This window comes from Notothenia coriiceps, unplaced genomic scaffold (assembly GCF_000735185.1).
Source record: "Notothenia coriiceps isolate Sejong01 unplaced genomic scaffold, NC01 NC01_scaffold00017403, whole genome shotgun sequence".
Taxonomy (NCBI): domain Eukaryota; kingdom Metazoa; phylum Chordata; class Actinopteri; order Perciformes; family Nototheniidae; genus Notothenia; species Notothenia coriiceps.
This window is the reverse complement of record NW_011350104.1, coordinates 150555-165924: the sequence shown is the minus strand read 5'-3', so window position 1 is coordinate 165924 and position 15370 is coordinate 150555. Positions and strand designations below refer to the sequence as shown.

General features: G+C 41.4%; 2 protein-coding genes across 6 annotated transcripts in view; one reads left to right on the top strand and one right to left on the bottom strand.

Annotated features, from left to right (window-relative positions):
* The window catches only part of noc2l (NOC2-like nucleolar associated transcriptional repressor), a 16986-nt gene extending 7869 nt beyond the window's left edge, over positions 1-9117 (bottom strand). Inside the window, exons 1-11 of the mRNA XM_010776884.1 lie at positions 9039-9117; positions 8496-8624; positions 7986-8166; positions 7656-7905; positions 6807-6897; positions 6652-6730; positions 6269-6379; positions 6039-6152; positions 5691-5879; positions 3801-3940; positions 2335-2446 (exon numbers count right to left, since the gene is read on the bottom strand). Coding sequence (XP_010775186.1) covers positions 2335-2446; positions 3801-3940; positions 5691-5879; positions 6039-6152; positions 6269-6379; positions 6652-6730; positions 6807-6897; positions 7656-7905; positions 7986-8166; positions 8496-8624; positions 9039-9058 — 1416 coding nt within the window. The 5' untranslated portion in view covers positions 9059-9117. The remainder of the gene's footprint in view (positions 1-2334; positions 2447-3800; positions 3941-5690; positions 5880-6038; positions 6153-6268; positions 6380-6651; positions 6731-6806; positions 6898-7655; positions 7906-7985; positions 8167-8495; positions 8625-9038) is intronic.
* A 429-nt stretch (positions 9118-9546) lies between these two features.
* klhl17 (kelch-like family member 17) overlaps positions 9547-15370 on the top strand; it is a 28336-nt gene continuing 22512 nt past the window's right edge. For 4 of the 5 annotated variants that reach the window (XM_010776880.1, XM_010776879.1, XM_010776878.1 and 1 more), the window contains exons 1-2: positions 9547-9750; positions 12091-12340. In XM_010776880.1, coding sequence (XP_010775182.1) covers positions 12127-12340 — 214 coding nt within the window. In that variant the 5' untranslated portion in view covers positions 9547-9750; positions 12091-12126. Of the gene's footprint in view, positions 9751-10148; positions 10492-12090; positions 12341-15370 lie in introns of those variants that run through there. The other variant, XM_010776877.1, reaches the window with a different exon arrangement.

The following is a 15370-nucleotide window of genomic DNA, read 5'->3' as shown; positions in this document are numbered from 1 at the left end:
TCGGTGGCCGGTCCTCGCAACCGAGACGGCGAAGCGTTGTGACTCGTGTCATTGCTGGGTTTTTGTGGTGTGTGTGTGTGCCACGTGTGTTGCCGTGTCTTTTCGTAGTTTTCTATGCCATCTCCGCTTATCGAAACCGATGTGTTTATGATTTGCTATGTGATATGCGGAGTAACACCCGTCTACACTTTCGATTTCGAACATCTGTTTAATACGGGTGTGCAACTATCATACATGAAAGTGTTTTTACACGTAGAGTCTTTGTGACGTCATACATAGTTTAATTGTCACCTACGTTTAATCAGCCGAAAAGCCTGGAGGGCGGAAAAAAATTGCGACTAAACCCACTGAAACACGATTAAGCACCCTCTGGCTTCTCAAAAGCAAAACCGCCCCACAGGCAGCAATCCAGGCATGGCTACCTGCCTATTGAAGAGTGAAGTTTTTTCTTCTTCTTTAAGTCTGCGTTTTTATTAATTTGTTTCGCTCACGGACGAAAAAGGACGCGTTTCCTGTCCAAGGGAACTTGGTGTTGTGCTCGCATTGCACAGAAGTGGCCACCAATACAGAGCAGACTTTCCTCACATGTACATCCTGATCTGATCGTCACGAATGCCTCTCGTGGCCTTGCGGCCGAGGTCGAGAAGTTTATAACGTCATCGGTATTCCGTCGGCTGGTGTGGCGTCACAAACGCACCGACACAGAAATCAACATCCGTGTCACCGCTAGACCAACAATAATCGTAGACCAATCGAATGATACGGATTGTTTAGAATTTTCGAAAAGATGTTTGGTCCACCTTCTCTCCGAGAGAGGACTCTCCGAGTTTATTGAGTCGAGCACCTCCATTCCCGTGGTTGAACTATACTATATATATCAAGTAATTACTATATGCGTGAATCCATCTCTACATTTATGGACCAATCATTTTATGTTATCATATCAATAGTACACATCAAATTTCATTATCAGTCACCATAATCTACACTAATTATGTATATTCAATATCAAACACTATATTCCCTCATAAACATTTTATAGGGTTTACTTATTTTATGACGAATGTCAAGACAAAATATTACCACACAACTTATTCATATATTATGTATTGTGACATTTTATAGGCTACTAGAATTGGAAGTACAAACGAGAAGTTTCACGATGATGTCTATACTTACTGGAAAATTTGAAAGGTGGTAGTATAAACTTTTTTCTAGAAGGGCCCCCCTCGTAGGAGGGGAGTGCCTGGGGGGCTCCTCCCAATCAGGAGGATGATATTTTAGTACAAGTATACCCCCCATCTCAATGAATTTTAGAAACGTGTGTAGAACACCAGGTATTGTAACATAGCAAAAATCCACCAGCTACGGTGATAGGCACACACAAACATAGGATGTGGTGGCGGTCTGCGGGGGAGCCAGGGGGAAGTGGGAAAGCATGGGCCAACCCTGGTGCATGCACATACACACAGCTAGTGAAGCAGGAAGCTCCAAATCCTACACCCCCCTCGGAGATGCGAGAACACACACAGGCACACTGGGGGAAGGGGCTGCTTCTGCTGCTCTAATTAAAACAGTAGCAGCGTACCTCAGCCTGCCTATAACAGTGCCTTAATAAAGGGAACAGTAAAGAAGAAAAGACACAGGCAATATCGTGCGTCACAAATAAACACGGTTTGCTGCTGGGGGGTTAGGGGAGGGGGCTTCGACTGTGTACGGGGAAAGGAGGTAGAGAGTGGGATATAGGCAGAGAGGATGTGGTCTGCACAGCGTGTTAGGACCAGAGTGCAAACCACAACCAAGCCTTTATCACGTTGGTCAAACTGCTGCATGCACACACACTGACCAATCCCAGCATGCCGTGCTAGTTGCTGGCACCAGCACACCGCTCTCCTCCGGCACACCACAACAACAGCGGCCCACAGCATGCATAAACACTTGCACACAAACGACACGCAGACCGCACAATCACGTGCTTAACACCTGACCCCGAGTAAAAGTTGTCAGTTGGTGAACCGTGATTGGTCTGATAACACAAACACACAGTGCTATCTTTCGATGAGTTTCCTCCTGAGCTCCTTCAGTTGTGGCTGTTGAGACCAGAATGCATTTCATACGCCACTGATGTTTTCCACAGCAAACCACCGACGGAACATTTCATCACATCTACCTTTTCATTGTTTCCATGTGTGACAAAGACAACCAACTGACTGTTTATTTTGCATTGTTCAAAAACTTTAAGTTCAGTGAACTGGTGAAAAACATTTAAACTGCTGGAAAACATAAAGAAAGCTGCACTGATCCGGTCAGATCCACATTAATGTGATATCTTACCTCCAGGATGAAAGGCAGCACCGGTACAAATGTGTTGGTGCTGCCGGACAGCAGGGTGAGGGCTTTGCAGCAGTGCATCCTCAGGGGGTAATATCTGGATGTCGGCACTAGTCTGTGCAGAGGAAGAAAACATTGGTCAATGTCTCCACCTGCTGTTGGCTAAATATACAGTGAAAATGGTGGCTCCTCACTAATAAGTGAAATACGGTTGTGCTGCATTGTACGTAACAATTTAGGAGGTAACCAATTAGTCAAGATATAAGACTTGATGATGAGACCTAATCTTTTTTGTATCGTTAGCTTAAACTAGTTACAGCTCTGTCAGGTAGTGTGTATATATATATATATATATATATATATATATATACACATACACACATACACACATATATATACACACACACACTACTAAAATGTATATATATATATATATATATATACACACACATACATATATACACACACACACATTTTAAATGTACTGTACAAACTTTCTTTTTTTGGCAACAAAGAGTGCTGGAGGCAAGGCATTTCAAAGTCCAACAGTAAACAAACAACTAACATATATTCTTATTAAATATATGTTAAGGGCTGGGTGAGCTGGGGCATCGCATTTGATTGTACAATTTTACTTTTTAATATATACAAAAATAAACTAAAACAGATGTTACCCTAAGTCCTTTCTACCGCTTTAAGTACTATACGGATGAATATTGAAGCACCACTGCCGTCCTCTGTGCATCATTTATCACTTTTTCATTGAATTCTGTCACAAACAGTTTGGTCACAGCAGGAGACTCTTTGTTCTCACTTCCTAGCTGTTCATTTGCTGCTGTGAGTTTAATGTTGGCGTCTGAAGCTGCAGTTGATATTAACTGTAATTCAGAAGAAAACTAAAAGCAGGTTTTAGTTGCGGCATTTTACTTCAGGTGCTGGTGAGCCAATGAAAACAATTCAGTATCACCGCCTCCATGACACATCCATGACTTTAAGGTTCATCACATATCAAAACACTGCAAATATTTATTTGGTTGTGAGGTCTTAAAGTGCTTATCACATAAAAAAATAGCTGAATAACTAGGTATTTCTAAAAAGTATGGGTGTTCTAAATCAGCAGCTGCTTTTTAGAACTAGAGCTACTTATGAGAAATGATTTGTTTATTTGCCACTATCACTTGTCTGAAAATAATATAACTTAATGTGTGGACCCAAACATGTGACAAAATAACAAAATGATTAAAAGAAAAATCAATTATGAATACAAGCCGCAGCCATGCGTTGTTTGCATGGCTGCAGCAAATGGCTAACTGCTACATTTAGAAGATTATAGTGCATTAATCACACAGAGCAATATTACAACCAGATAGAATCTCTGCTTTTTCCACATTTGTATTGATCATTGTCCAACATGGACATGGACGTTTAAAACTATATTTAAATATAAAAGTGCATATAGATATACTCACTTCACGGTGCCAATTATGACTTGGCAGAGTGGATAGATGAGAGGCTGGAGTACATCACTGGGGTGCAAGGTGCTGAGGACTCGACACCAGAGGGACAGACAGTGGATGTACTGCCAGTTATACACCGACTGGTACGTTTCCTACAGAACACAGGGACAATCAGATTGGTATTATAGTTACTGTGGCCCTGAAGTGCAAGACACCACAGCATTTCAGAAAACGCCACAGCATTTCAGATAACGCCACAGCTTTTCAGATAACGCCACAGCTTTTCAGATAACGCCACAGCTTTTCAGAAAAAATAACAGCATTTCACAAAACACAACAGCATTTCAGAAAACGCCACAGCTTTTCAGAAAACGCCACAGCATTTCAGAAAACATAAAAGCATTTCACATTGGACGGAAAGGGTATTCCTTTAGGGAGAACACTTATTGTTTGTGATTGGACAGAGCCAGCCAGAGAAGCACTGCTGTGATTGGTTGTTTTTGCTGCCAGTCAAGAAATGACGCGTCGTGATTGGTCAACGCCCGACAGCGCAATATGCCCCAACGTGGTCCGAACACATCAGCCGTTAGCACACAATCAGAGCTCACAGCTCCTCATATCTGTTCAGAAACTGGACAAAAGTTAAACATGTACAAACCACAGACTGTCTGTGTCATGGCTAATACAGTCGCTGCTATGTCTGTATGACGTTGTTGTGAGTGTGGACGGAGCAGCTACATGTTAGTTTAGCCTGATCGATCCGATCCCGGTAGGATTTACATGGAGATACCATGTAAATTCCTATACCAACTACAACAAAATGAACATATTTGACCGTGATTTAAATTGTAATGCACGTTTCAAAGTGATGCCGAAGTAACTACATACTGATAACGGTTAGTAAAAACCATGAATTAACGCTTTGACAAGTCTGCAGACAAGACGGCAGGCGAAAAGCTTATAAAATGCGTGTTTTCTGAATTGAATCGGATCCATCAGGCTAAACTAACCTGTAGCTGCTCCATCCACACTCACAACAACGTCATACACTCATAAATAAAGCAGCGACTGTATTAGCCATGACACAGACAGTCTGTGGTTTGTACATGTTTAACTTTTGTCCAGTTTCTGAACAGATATGAGGAGCTGTGAGCTCTGAGTGTGTGCTAACGGCTGATGTGTTGGGACCACGTTGGGACATATTGCGCTGTCGGGCGTTGACCAATCACGAAGCGTCATTTCTTGGCAGCAAAAACAACCAATCACAGCCGGGCTTCTCTGGCTGGCTCTGTCCAGTCACAAACAAGAAGTGTTCTCCCTAAAGGAATACCCTTTCCGTCCAATGTGAAATGCTGTGGTGTTTTGTGAAATGCTGTGGCGTTTTGTGAAATGCTGTGGAGTTTTCTGAAATGCTGTGGAGTTTTCTGAACTGCTGTGGTGTCTTGCACTTCAGGGCCACCGTATATAGTAGCTAAACAGTGAATCTCCATTTGAACTGAACCCTGAGTGTCTTTCTGTTGAGATGTGTTGTGCATGAACAGGCTCAGTAACAGAAGGGTCGGCAGTTCAAGTCCTGATAGGATAAAATACAAAGGCTGGACTGGTAGCTTGAGAGGTGCCAGTTCACCTCCTTGGGACTGCCCAGGTGTTCTTGAGCAAGTCAACAAACCCCCAACTGCTCCATGGGGCTGAACCATTGGCAGCCTCTTTGCTCAGACACCTCTCCACTAATACATGAGAATAGATCCCGTTTGTGCATGTGTTTATTTAAGGCCTATGTGTGTTAGTAACCACAGAGTAAAAAACAGAATTCATATAATAAAGTATGTCTTAATATTGATCTTATTCTTAAAATATGTCTAAGCAGACAATCTCCCAGTGCACACACAGACACAAATGTACCTTTTTCTTCATGGTCATGGCGTTTCTGAGGTGGATGGCCAGCTGTCGGATGTAGATGAAGGCGTGCTGGTAAGTGGCCTGTGTGTCCAGCGAGTACATCTCTGTGAGAGTTCGCTGCATGAAGTTGATCATGGGCAGCACATTGGGAGAGGTGAACTTACAGTTTTGTACATAGGAGATGTACATTTGCTGCAAAAAAGAACGAAAAAAGTAAGAGATACAAATATAATTTTTTTTGACACACCCGATTTTTTTTTTATATAAATACTCTCTGCAGGTCACTGTTGCCTTGACGTCCTGGTTAACTGTGCACCCTTTTATCCCTGTATCACTCTGATTTAGGCTCACCTTGAGAATAGGGTTGAGATATGTGTCCTGTTTATGTCTGCAGATTTTGTTGAGGGCCAGGAAGGCGAGAACCCGACTCGTCTCCTCCCCTGTGCTCCACTGCTTCATCAGTTGCTGCACACAAAAACATGGGATGAATTAGAGGCTCAAAATTACATCAGAAACCAAATGAATTCAGCATTCGTTTAATGCAGACACTTCACAACATCTTATGATAACTACTGACTTACCTTAACCAGATGACGACATTGTTTAGGGAGACAAAGGTAATAAGGTGCGAGCTGGTTGGCGTGCCGCAGGACAGCGCTGATCACTGTGGCCTCCGTCAGGCAGGATAACAGCTACAAGTGGAGAAAGGAACAAAAGAGAGGAAAACGGAGATCAATACAGGCGCGTTTTGAGGATGCAGAAGGACAAGAAGGAGGACTTATCATGGTGTGTGCAACTCTGTTATAAATGTACTGTTCCGTGTCAAAGAAAATACACATTTCTCTGCACTTTATCTAGTGTATGTTTTCACGTCTACCTCACCTGTTAACAAGAGGCAGAACTCAAAGATCGAAAAAGCACAGACAGACATGTGAGAGACGCTTGAAGAGACAGAAAAACAAACCTGAACTACTCCACTGAGATACATCTTGATGTCAACCTGATTCTTTTGCCACTTTGGACTAGATGATGGAAGCACTAGCCTGAGAACAAAACAGAAGTCAGGACTTTAGCTTCATAAAGACTTTAAACAGAAGGCAATTTTGATCCAATTCATACTTTTTCTGGTCTTTTTCTGGCTTCAGGTTGAGCATCCTCTGCAGGGCCACGTAAACATCTCTGATACAGAAGATGACCAGGGAGTTGAACACTGTAGACAGTACAGGTAAAGAGATATTTATGTTGATATATATATATCTTAGATATTTAAATTGTGTGTTGTAACACTCACTGAAAGTGTTTTATAAAAAATGATGTGAAACGTTGGTGCTGAAGTGGAGAATCAAATGCTTTTGGTTTTTACCATATCTGGTTGTTGTAGTGGTTACATGTGTTTTATGCAATGCATGGAGGAGTTTCTTTTTTGTTTTACACAATAGGTAAATGGTACAGCAAACAAATACAGTAGTATAGTACCTATACGTTGTCGTTGTTGTTATTATTATTATTATTATTATTACGCAGGTTTTTAACTGCATTTGAAATGTATGAAAGTGTGACACCACCACAGTCAAAATGTAAAAGTGCAAACCCGGCACTAATAATATTTAGAGCAAACATTTTAGAAAACAGCTTTTAATTAATTTTTAAGGTTAAACTTAACAAAATGTGTGTATGGTGAAAAAAAATGAATTAAAAAAAAACAATACTTTTTGGATTTAACAGAAAGGTGTCCATTATATTGCTTTTAATATCTTCCTACGAAAGCTGTCATCGTAAATGTATTGTATCTGGTGTGTTCTAAAGTTACATCCAAATTCTGTCAAATATTGACAATTTTTTCTGCATATATTTTTCGTGTATTACAATATATTATTATAATAACAATGTATCATCGAAGTGATGATGCTATACCTTTTCCATAGGATAGTAACAGTTTAAATACAAATATCCAACATGGTACCCTACCTGAACTGTCGGCCACTTTGTACCGACACTGCGCCCCTCCCTCGCCCTTTGTTGTAGCCACGGCGGCCTTAAAGGCCTGGGTGACTTCTCTGAAGAGTCGAGGTGTGGGTTCCTTCTTCATAGCATCTTTCCACTCTTCAACCATTTTGTCTGTGACTTTGATAATCTCCACTCCCTTCTTGGATTTCTTTGAAGCCTTTGAGCCCTCTGCACCCCCTTCGTCGTCGTCTTCATCATCAGAGTCGTCCTCCTAAAGGCAAAACACCACAGTATGAAGTAATTTCACAAGAGAACTCAGCATAAACTAAGACACACCAGCAGCGGGCCTACCTCAAGTTTGGACGGCAATTTGTGATATTTTTTCTCGTCCTCATCCTCAGAGCTGTCTGTGTCATCAAAGTTTAGCAGTGTTTGGTCGTTTGCTTGCAGAAACTTGTAGAACTCCGGATCTTTGTTCTTTAACCTGGACAGCTGCTCCTTGTGCTGACTGGCCTTACCTTTCTTATCATCTCTATAGAGAAAAAAAAGCACAACAAACGTGTGATGTTTGAAGGTTTCGCTGGGACTAGGGGGTAGAAAGTAAGGAAGGCAGGAAATTGCCTCCTTCCTGCTTTAGTGTTCAAAATAATCCTTGCCATAGATTTGTAATAAATTATAACTCCATAATTATAAAAAGCAATATAGCAGTTAAACAAGTGTCTAATACATTAAACATGAAAGTAAGACATAAATAGTAAGATAAATTAACTAAAATAGGTGCACGTTATTCAATATAATACTTCACATGTTACTATCACTATCAAAATGATACAGTTTATGAAGCCATCGCAAAGCACTCACGTCTCAAAGGCTGCAGATTTCTTCTTATCGAGACCATTCTGTTTTTTTGTCTCATCTTCAGAGTCATCTTCTCCTGCAGAATCTAAAGCTGTCAGCAGGAACTCGTCCATGCTGAGGTCCTCCAACTTCCTACAAAGAAGGACACCAGTTTAACAAAGTTAGCAGAGCAACATGTGGGGGGGGACATATGTGTTACATGTTCTATCTACAGTATACAGCGTCCATTCAAACGTTTGCTTTTCAGCTGACAGCTTAACTTTCTTTAATACAAATAAAGCTGTTATTTTAACACAAAGAGAAAGGACCGAACATGTAGAGCCTTACGTTTGAGTCAAGCTAGAGGTAGCTGCTTCCAAGCTCTCATAACACTAAGCTAGCGTTAAGCTAGGATAGTTTCGGACACAATGTTAGCTAAAAACGAGTCTTAAGACCCACACAAATACAACGACTGGATTGACAATACTATATTTAGTAAAAACGACACATATTTGCCGTTATAACTCGTATAATACAACACATATTATAGAACATTTGTACACAAACCTTTTCTGTTTGGCTGCCATGCTGGATCCTAAAAACGTGATGCGTGAGACTCTGAAACCTCATTACCCACAACTCCCCGCTGCAAAATGAAGAGGTTGGTTTTATGGTTCATGGTGCTCACTATTGCTACAGCAGGATACTTCCATCATTATGAAACAAAACACCGTGTAATTTATTATAATGAGACACTTGTTCGAATAATGCCTTAGTAAACCCCCAAATGACTGCAGTATCGAAACATATTGACGAATGACAAGGTAACTCTAAGGTAATTATTATAATGTTTATCATTATTTGCAATACAACATCATTACTTCACAAAAATACATTATATATACACAGATTATTGCTAGTTTGAGGTTCTCAGTCATTATGTTTTATTGTAATGACTACCAGGACCTCTTTTTTTATCAAAAGGCTAATCGAACCTGAAATAATAAAAAAACAGTCGGCGGTCACGACAACCTCGATATTTCACTGTCAAAACTGCACAGTGCTGAGTGCACACAAGAACAAGCAGTGTTTTGATGCTGCACGTGAATTTATATTAAATGAACAGCTGCATCCATTAGATAAAGTTTGCTGACGAATCGCAGATCAACGATCTTGCTTTTTAGGTTATAATCGGTTGCGTAACACAGCCACAAAGCTGGGCAAGTTTAAAAACCGGAGGGTATCATTGCTGTCACATCGACACCGACGACGGCTGGTGGTGAGTCCTTCAGAGCTAACATTAGCTACCACTAACAAATAGCATTGGTTATACATATGCAACAAATTAAGCAGCCGTGACTTTTATTTTATTCAAACAGAAGAAAAACAAATTCAGTGTCAACAAATGTATCGCCTTGGAATTGTATGATTATAAACAGTCCAACCTTTTGGAAAATTGGGTTCGTGTCTTGTACGCTGTTTGTTTGATTTGTTGACTGGGGTAACCGAGGCGGGGGTGGTTCAAGTTCTGACCAATCATGGAGCTTCTAAGTAAAACCCCGCCTTTCGCACTCGCCTAGATTCTTTTATCGAACGCACTTCCGCACTCTGACCAGACAAAAGGGGATGCTTAAGGTAGTATGTGTCACGTCAAATTATAAACAAACAACCATTGCAAATGTTTGAAATTTGGATTAAGAACAGATTCCTGTGTATTTCTAAAGTGCAACACCTGCCTCACTGCACCATATTTCAGCATAGCTTTTTTCACCGCCTGCAGTTTCAGCACCACCTTAACAAACCGATGTCAGATTTCATGCAGTTTTTTTGCATTGACGTCAACCGCATACAGCACGAAACGGAGGCTTTCTTCTTATTTCGTATGCCTGAGTAAGAATATGGACAGAAAGCCAGACACTGGTAACACTTTTAAACCAATCTGACTGCGACAGCTGATGACTTATCTCCCATCACTGTGAGGAAGATACTGCGTCCAAGGATAACCGCAACACAACCACCGGTAAAGGAATGACACATTCATTCTGCAGCAGCTGATAGCTGTTGTTATTCAAAATAGATGGAGTGGGTGTTGGGGTGAAACACCATTATGTCCAAAAAAGATTACAATGCAACATTTGTGTATCCATCAAGAGTGTGCATGTCTGTTAAGAAGCCAGAGTCTTTGTGTGGATGCTAGGCAAGGTTTATAAGCCAGAGCGAGGAGAGATTTTAAGAGACAAGCCTGGGATGGACAGGACAAGTGCTTCACTCTGTTACTTTTAACTGTGACAATTATTATATTTTTACTTCTTCCTCAAACTGCTGTTTATTCATGTCTGTATGCCACATTGTCTCTTTATTATTCCCTGAGGCATGAGAGCAGATTGTTCCCTCACAGAGGAACATGGTTGGTGTGTTTTTGTGGTCCATTGTGTTTTGGAAAATGGGACCCCGGAGCTAGTCGCCAGGCAGCTGTGGTGACATATGAGATGATTCTCTTTGGGCAGTGCAGAGTAGTTGAAAGAGTGCCTCTGAACAGATGACAACATAATTATGAAGCATTTATACTAAATGAATTGTGTATTTAGGCAGAGAGAGACCTGCACTCAACTTAAGAAGACTCAATTACATGTGTGTTGTGTTTTTAGCTTAAGTGTTTTATTAATTGGCCTCAAACTGATCAATATTCTTCATTTACGAGTCAGTGGTGGCTGCCTGTGTGTTCTCATAGACTTGTGTTATCGTCAAACAACCTCCTCCTTATATATACACAAACATGAATAATGAATTTAAAATGAAAAGCATCACCAGAGGGCACTTAAGGATATTTTAACCATACATTATGTGGAGGCTCTCCATGAAAGAAGTTTGGAATAACTGGCTTATACTTTTCAAACCCATTGGCTTCTGCTCATATGCCCTTTTCTTCACACCTGTAATGTATCCAATTCAGTATGTTGGAGTCAATATAGATTTCCTGATTTGTTTAGGCCTGTGATGTACTAGTCTGGTTAACCTCCATCTAGTATTAGCATTGGTGTATCCTAAATAATATTCATCAGACTACAACTCCTAAGATAACGTGTGACAAGGGTTATGCAACATTTTGAAGTGCGTTCTCCATCAGAGAGCCTGTTGGATGAGAGTACAAGGGAAAGGGCTAACTCAGGCTACATCCTCCTCTCCTCCTACCCTGCCTAACCAAAGGCTGCAGCTGGGGTGAGATTTGGGGGTTTCACAGCTAATTCTGGTGGAAATACACTTGATAATGGGAGTCATTGCAACTAAATAAACCAAGACTGTCCAATAGATTAGAAGCATGCATTGATACAAACCAGTAGAGTATGAGTAATAATGACACCCGGTGTCAAATATTCAGGCCAGCCAACCTACTACACTTTGTAACTGTACTGAGATTTCTGTCATGGTAGTTGGCTTCCTGCCACAGCTGTCAGGACGGTCACTATCACAGAAACAATAGGTACAATGATTGTCATAACACCTCCCAGCAGATCAAGTAAGCGTTGCAGGTTAACATTTTCTGATGACAAAATACATTTTTATAAGTTAATGACATTGGTATAAACTGGCATGAAAATGTTTTTTCTGTTAATTCCAGTTGCGGCCAAGGCAAGAGCCAGCAACGTCCAGCACCATGATGGAGGGGGGCATGCAGCTGCTCAACCGCGATGGCCACAGCATCTCACACAACTCTAAGCGCCACTACCACGACTCCTTCGTGTCCATGAACCGGATGCGACAACGTGGCCTGCTGTGTGACATTGTGCTGCATGTCTCTAACAAAGAAATCAAGGCGCACAAAGTGGTGCTGGCATCCTGCAGCCCCTACTTCCATGCTATGTTTACCAGTAAGTTCAGTCTGACTCTGCTTAGCAGTGTTTCCCACAGATTTGAAATATACTTGGGGGGGTGGTGGTAGCGGGGGGGGGTTACTATTGTTAAAAAAAATGGTAAATGTATTTAGGAACCTATCCATGTGATTTTTAAGCGGGGGTGGACCTCAAATCGTCTAGGGGGGTCAGGTGGGCATGCTCCCCCGGTCAGATATTTTTTTAAATGTTGGAATTAACTGCATCAATCTGGTGCATTTTGAGGGCAAAATGAAGAGACTAGATCTATGGGAACACCTATATGAAACAGAACTGTATACATTTAAATAATCATAAAATCAGGGCCATAACCAATAACATATCCAATATGAAAAAACACTGACGTCCTCAAATGAAAATATGTGTTTACATAAATGGTGACCAAACCGTTTGAGACCCACTGAGAACTTAGACTAAGTTAACTATCTAAACACTCAAGAGTCCTTTACCTCACCTGAGCTGAAGTTATCCGCGAGCTTGAATGACAGCACAGGGAGACCCAATCAATGGGCTTGATTTAATGATCTGATGACAGTGGCCATGTCGGCAGGCACAACATCAATTAGACAGCAGTCACCCTGTGTGGAGCAGGCCACTTAACAGGCCAGGCCATCGGGAAACCCCCGGTCCTCCCGATGTCCAGTCCGGACCTGGGTACAGGAGTGCGTAGAGCTAGGGATCCATTGGTCCACAAGTTAATCGATCGCAGATTGCGTCGTGGTCTGCCCCCCCAAGTATAGTCTATGTTGGGAAACCCTGGCTTTAAGTTTGTGCTTTATCCCTGAAACTCATGCAGAGCACGGCATGTTTTCTATGCCTCAGACATTGGCATCATTTGGCTCTGTTGCTCAGAGTTTGATAGTTCCCAACAATGTGTGCAGTGAAGGTCACCTCATCCTTTTAAGCATCACGGCTTCCTTCCCCCCTTTTCCGTCTGGGGCACAGGTGGTCAGTTGAGGTGTGTGTGAGTTTTACATTTCCTCTCATTACTAGAGTCCTTGAGGCTACAATGGTTCTCCTAGATATTTCCACTTGTCTGGCTTTCAGACTCAACTGCTAGGATACTTCTTGTCGGACCCCAGTCACTTAGACCATTTGAACAGAATCGCACATCTTTCACTATCATCAGAAACAGCTAACTCACAGTTCTCTGTAGAAATGTGCTTGTAATATCGCTAATGTATAAGTGATGAAACATTTGCTTGTCGATAAATGCTGAAAAATGAATTTGAAATGTATCAAAGTTCAAATATTGAATAATAAATATATATATAGTATATAATATTTATATTATATATATATGAATAGCAAGAATGGCAACATTTGTTAAATTGTGAAATATTTTCTAAATTCGATAAGATCAGGGACTCTTGAGTGTTTAGATAGTTAACTTAGTCTAAGTTCTCAGTGGGTCTCAAACGGTTTGGTCACCATTTATGTAAACACATATTTTCATTTGAGGACGTCAGTGTTTTTTCATATTGGATATGTTATTGGTTATGGCCCTGATTTTATGATTATTTAAATGTATACAGTTCTGTTTCATATAGGTGTTCCCATAGATCTAGTCTCTTCATTTTGCCCTCAAAATGCACCAGATTGATGCAGTTAATTCCAACATTTAAAAAAATATCTGACCGGGGGAGCATGCCCACCTGACCCCCCTAGACGATTTGAGGTCCACCCCCGCTTAAAAATCACATGGATAGGTTCCTAAATACATTTACCATTTTTTTTAACAATAGTAACCCCCCCCCGCTACCACCACCCCCCCAAGTATATTTCAAATCTGTGGGAAACACTGCTAAGCAGAGTCAGACTGAACTTACTGGTAAACATAGCATGGAAGTAGGGGCTGCAGGATGCCAGCACCACTTTGTGCGCCTTGATTTCTTTGTTAGAGACATGCAGCACAATGTCACACAGCAGGCCACGTTGTCGCATCCGGTTCATGGACACGAAGGAGTCGTGGTAGTGGCGCTTAGAGTTGTGTGAGATGCTGTGGCCATCGCGGTTGAGCAGCTGCATGCCCCCCTCCATCATGGTGCTGGACGTTGCTGGCTCTTGCCTTGGCCGCAACTGGAATTAACAGAAAAAACATTTTCATGCCAGTTTATACCAATGTCATTAACTTATAAAAATGTATTTTGTCATCAGAAAATGTTAACCTGCAACGCTTACTTGATCTGCTGGGAGGTGTTATGACAATCATTGTACCTATTGTTTCTGTGATAGTGACCGTCCTGACAGCTGTGGCAGGAAGCCAACTACCATGACAGAAATCTCAGTACAGTTACAAAGTGTAGTAGGTTGGCTGGCCTGAATATTTGACACCGGGTGTCATTATTACTCATACTCTACTGGTTTGTATCATGGCCATGCTTCTCAATCTATTGGACAGTCTGGTTTATTTAGTTGCAATGACTCCCGGATTATCAAGGTGTTATTTCCACCAAGAAATTAGCTTTGTGAAACCCCCAAATCTCACCCCAGGCTGCAGCCTTTGCGTTGTAGGCAGGGTAGGGAGGAGCAGGAGGGAGTGTAGTCCTGAGTTACCCTTTTTTTTTTCCCCCTTGTACTTCTCATCCAACAGGCTTCTCTGATGCCGAGAACGCACTTTTTCAAAATGTTGCGATAACCCTTGGTACACGTTTATCTTAGGAGTTGCTAGTGCTGATGAATATGATATTTAGGGATACACCAATGCTAATACGTAGATGGAGGCGTTAACCAGACTAAGGTGACATCACAGCCTAAACGAGAATCGAGGAAATCTATATTGACTCCAACAACTGAATTGGATTACATTACAGGTGTGAAGCAAAAGGGCATATGAGGCAGAAGCCAATGGGTTTGCAAAAGTATAGCCCAGTTATTCCAAACTTCTTTCATTGGAGAGCCTCCACGATAATGTATGCGTTAAAATATCCTTAAGTGGCCCTCTGGTGGATGGCTTTTCATTTTAAATTGCATGTATTCAGTGTTTTGTGCGTATATATAGGAGCGGAG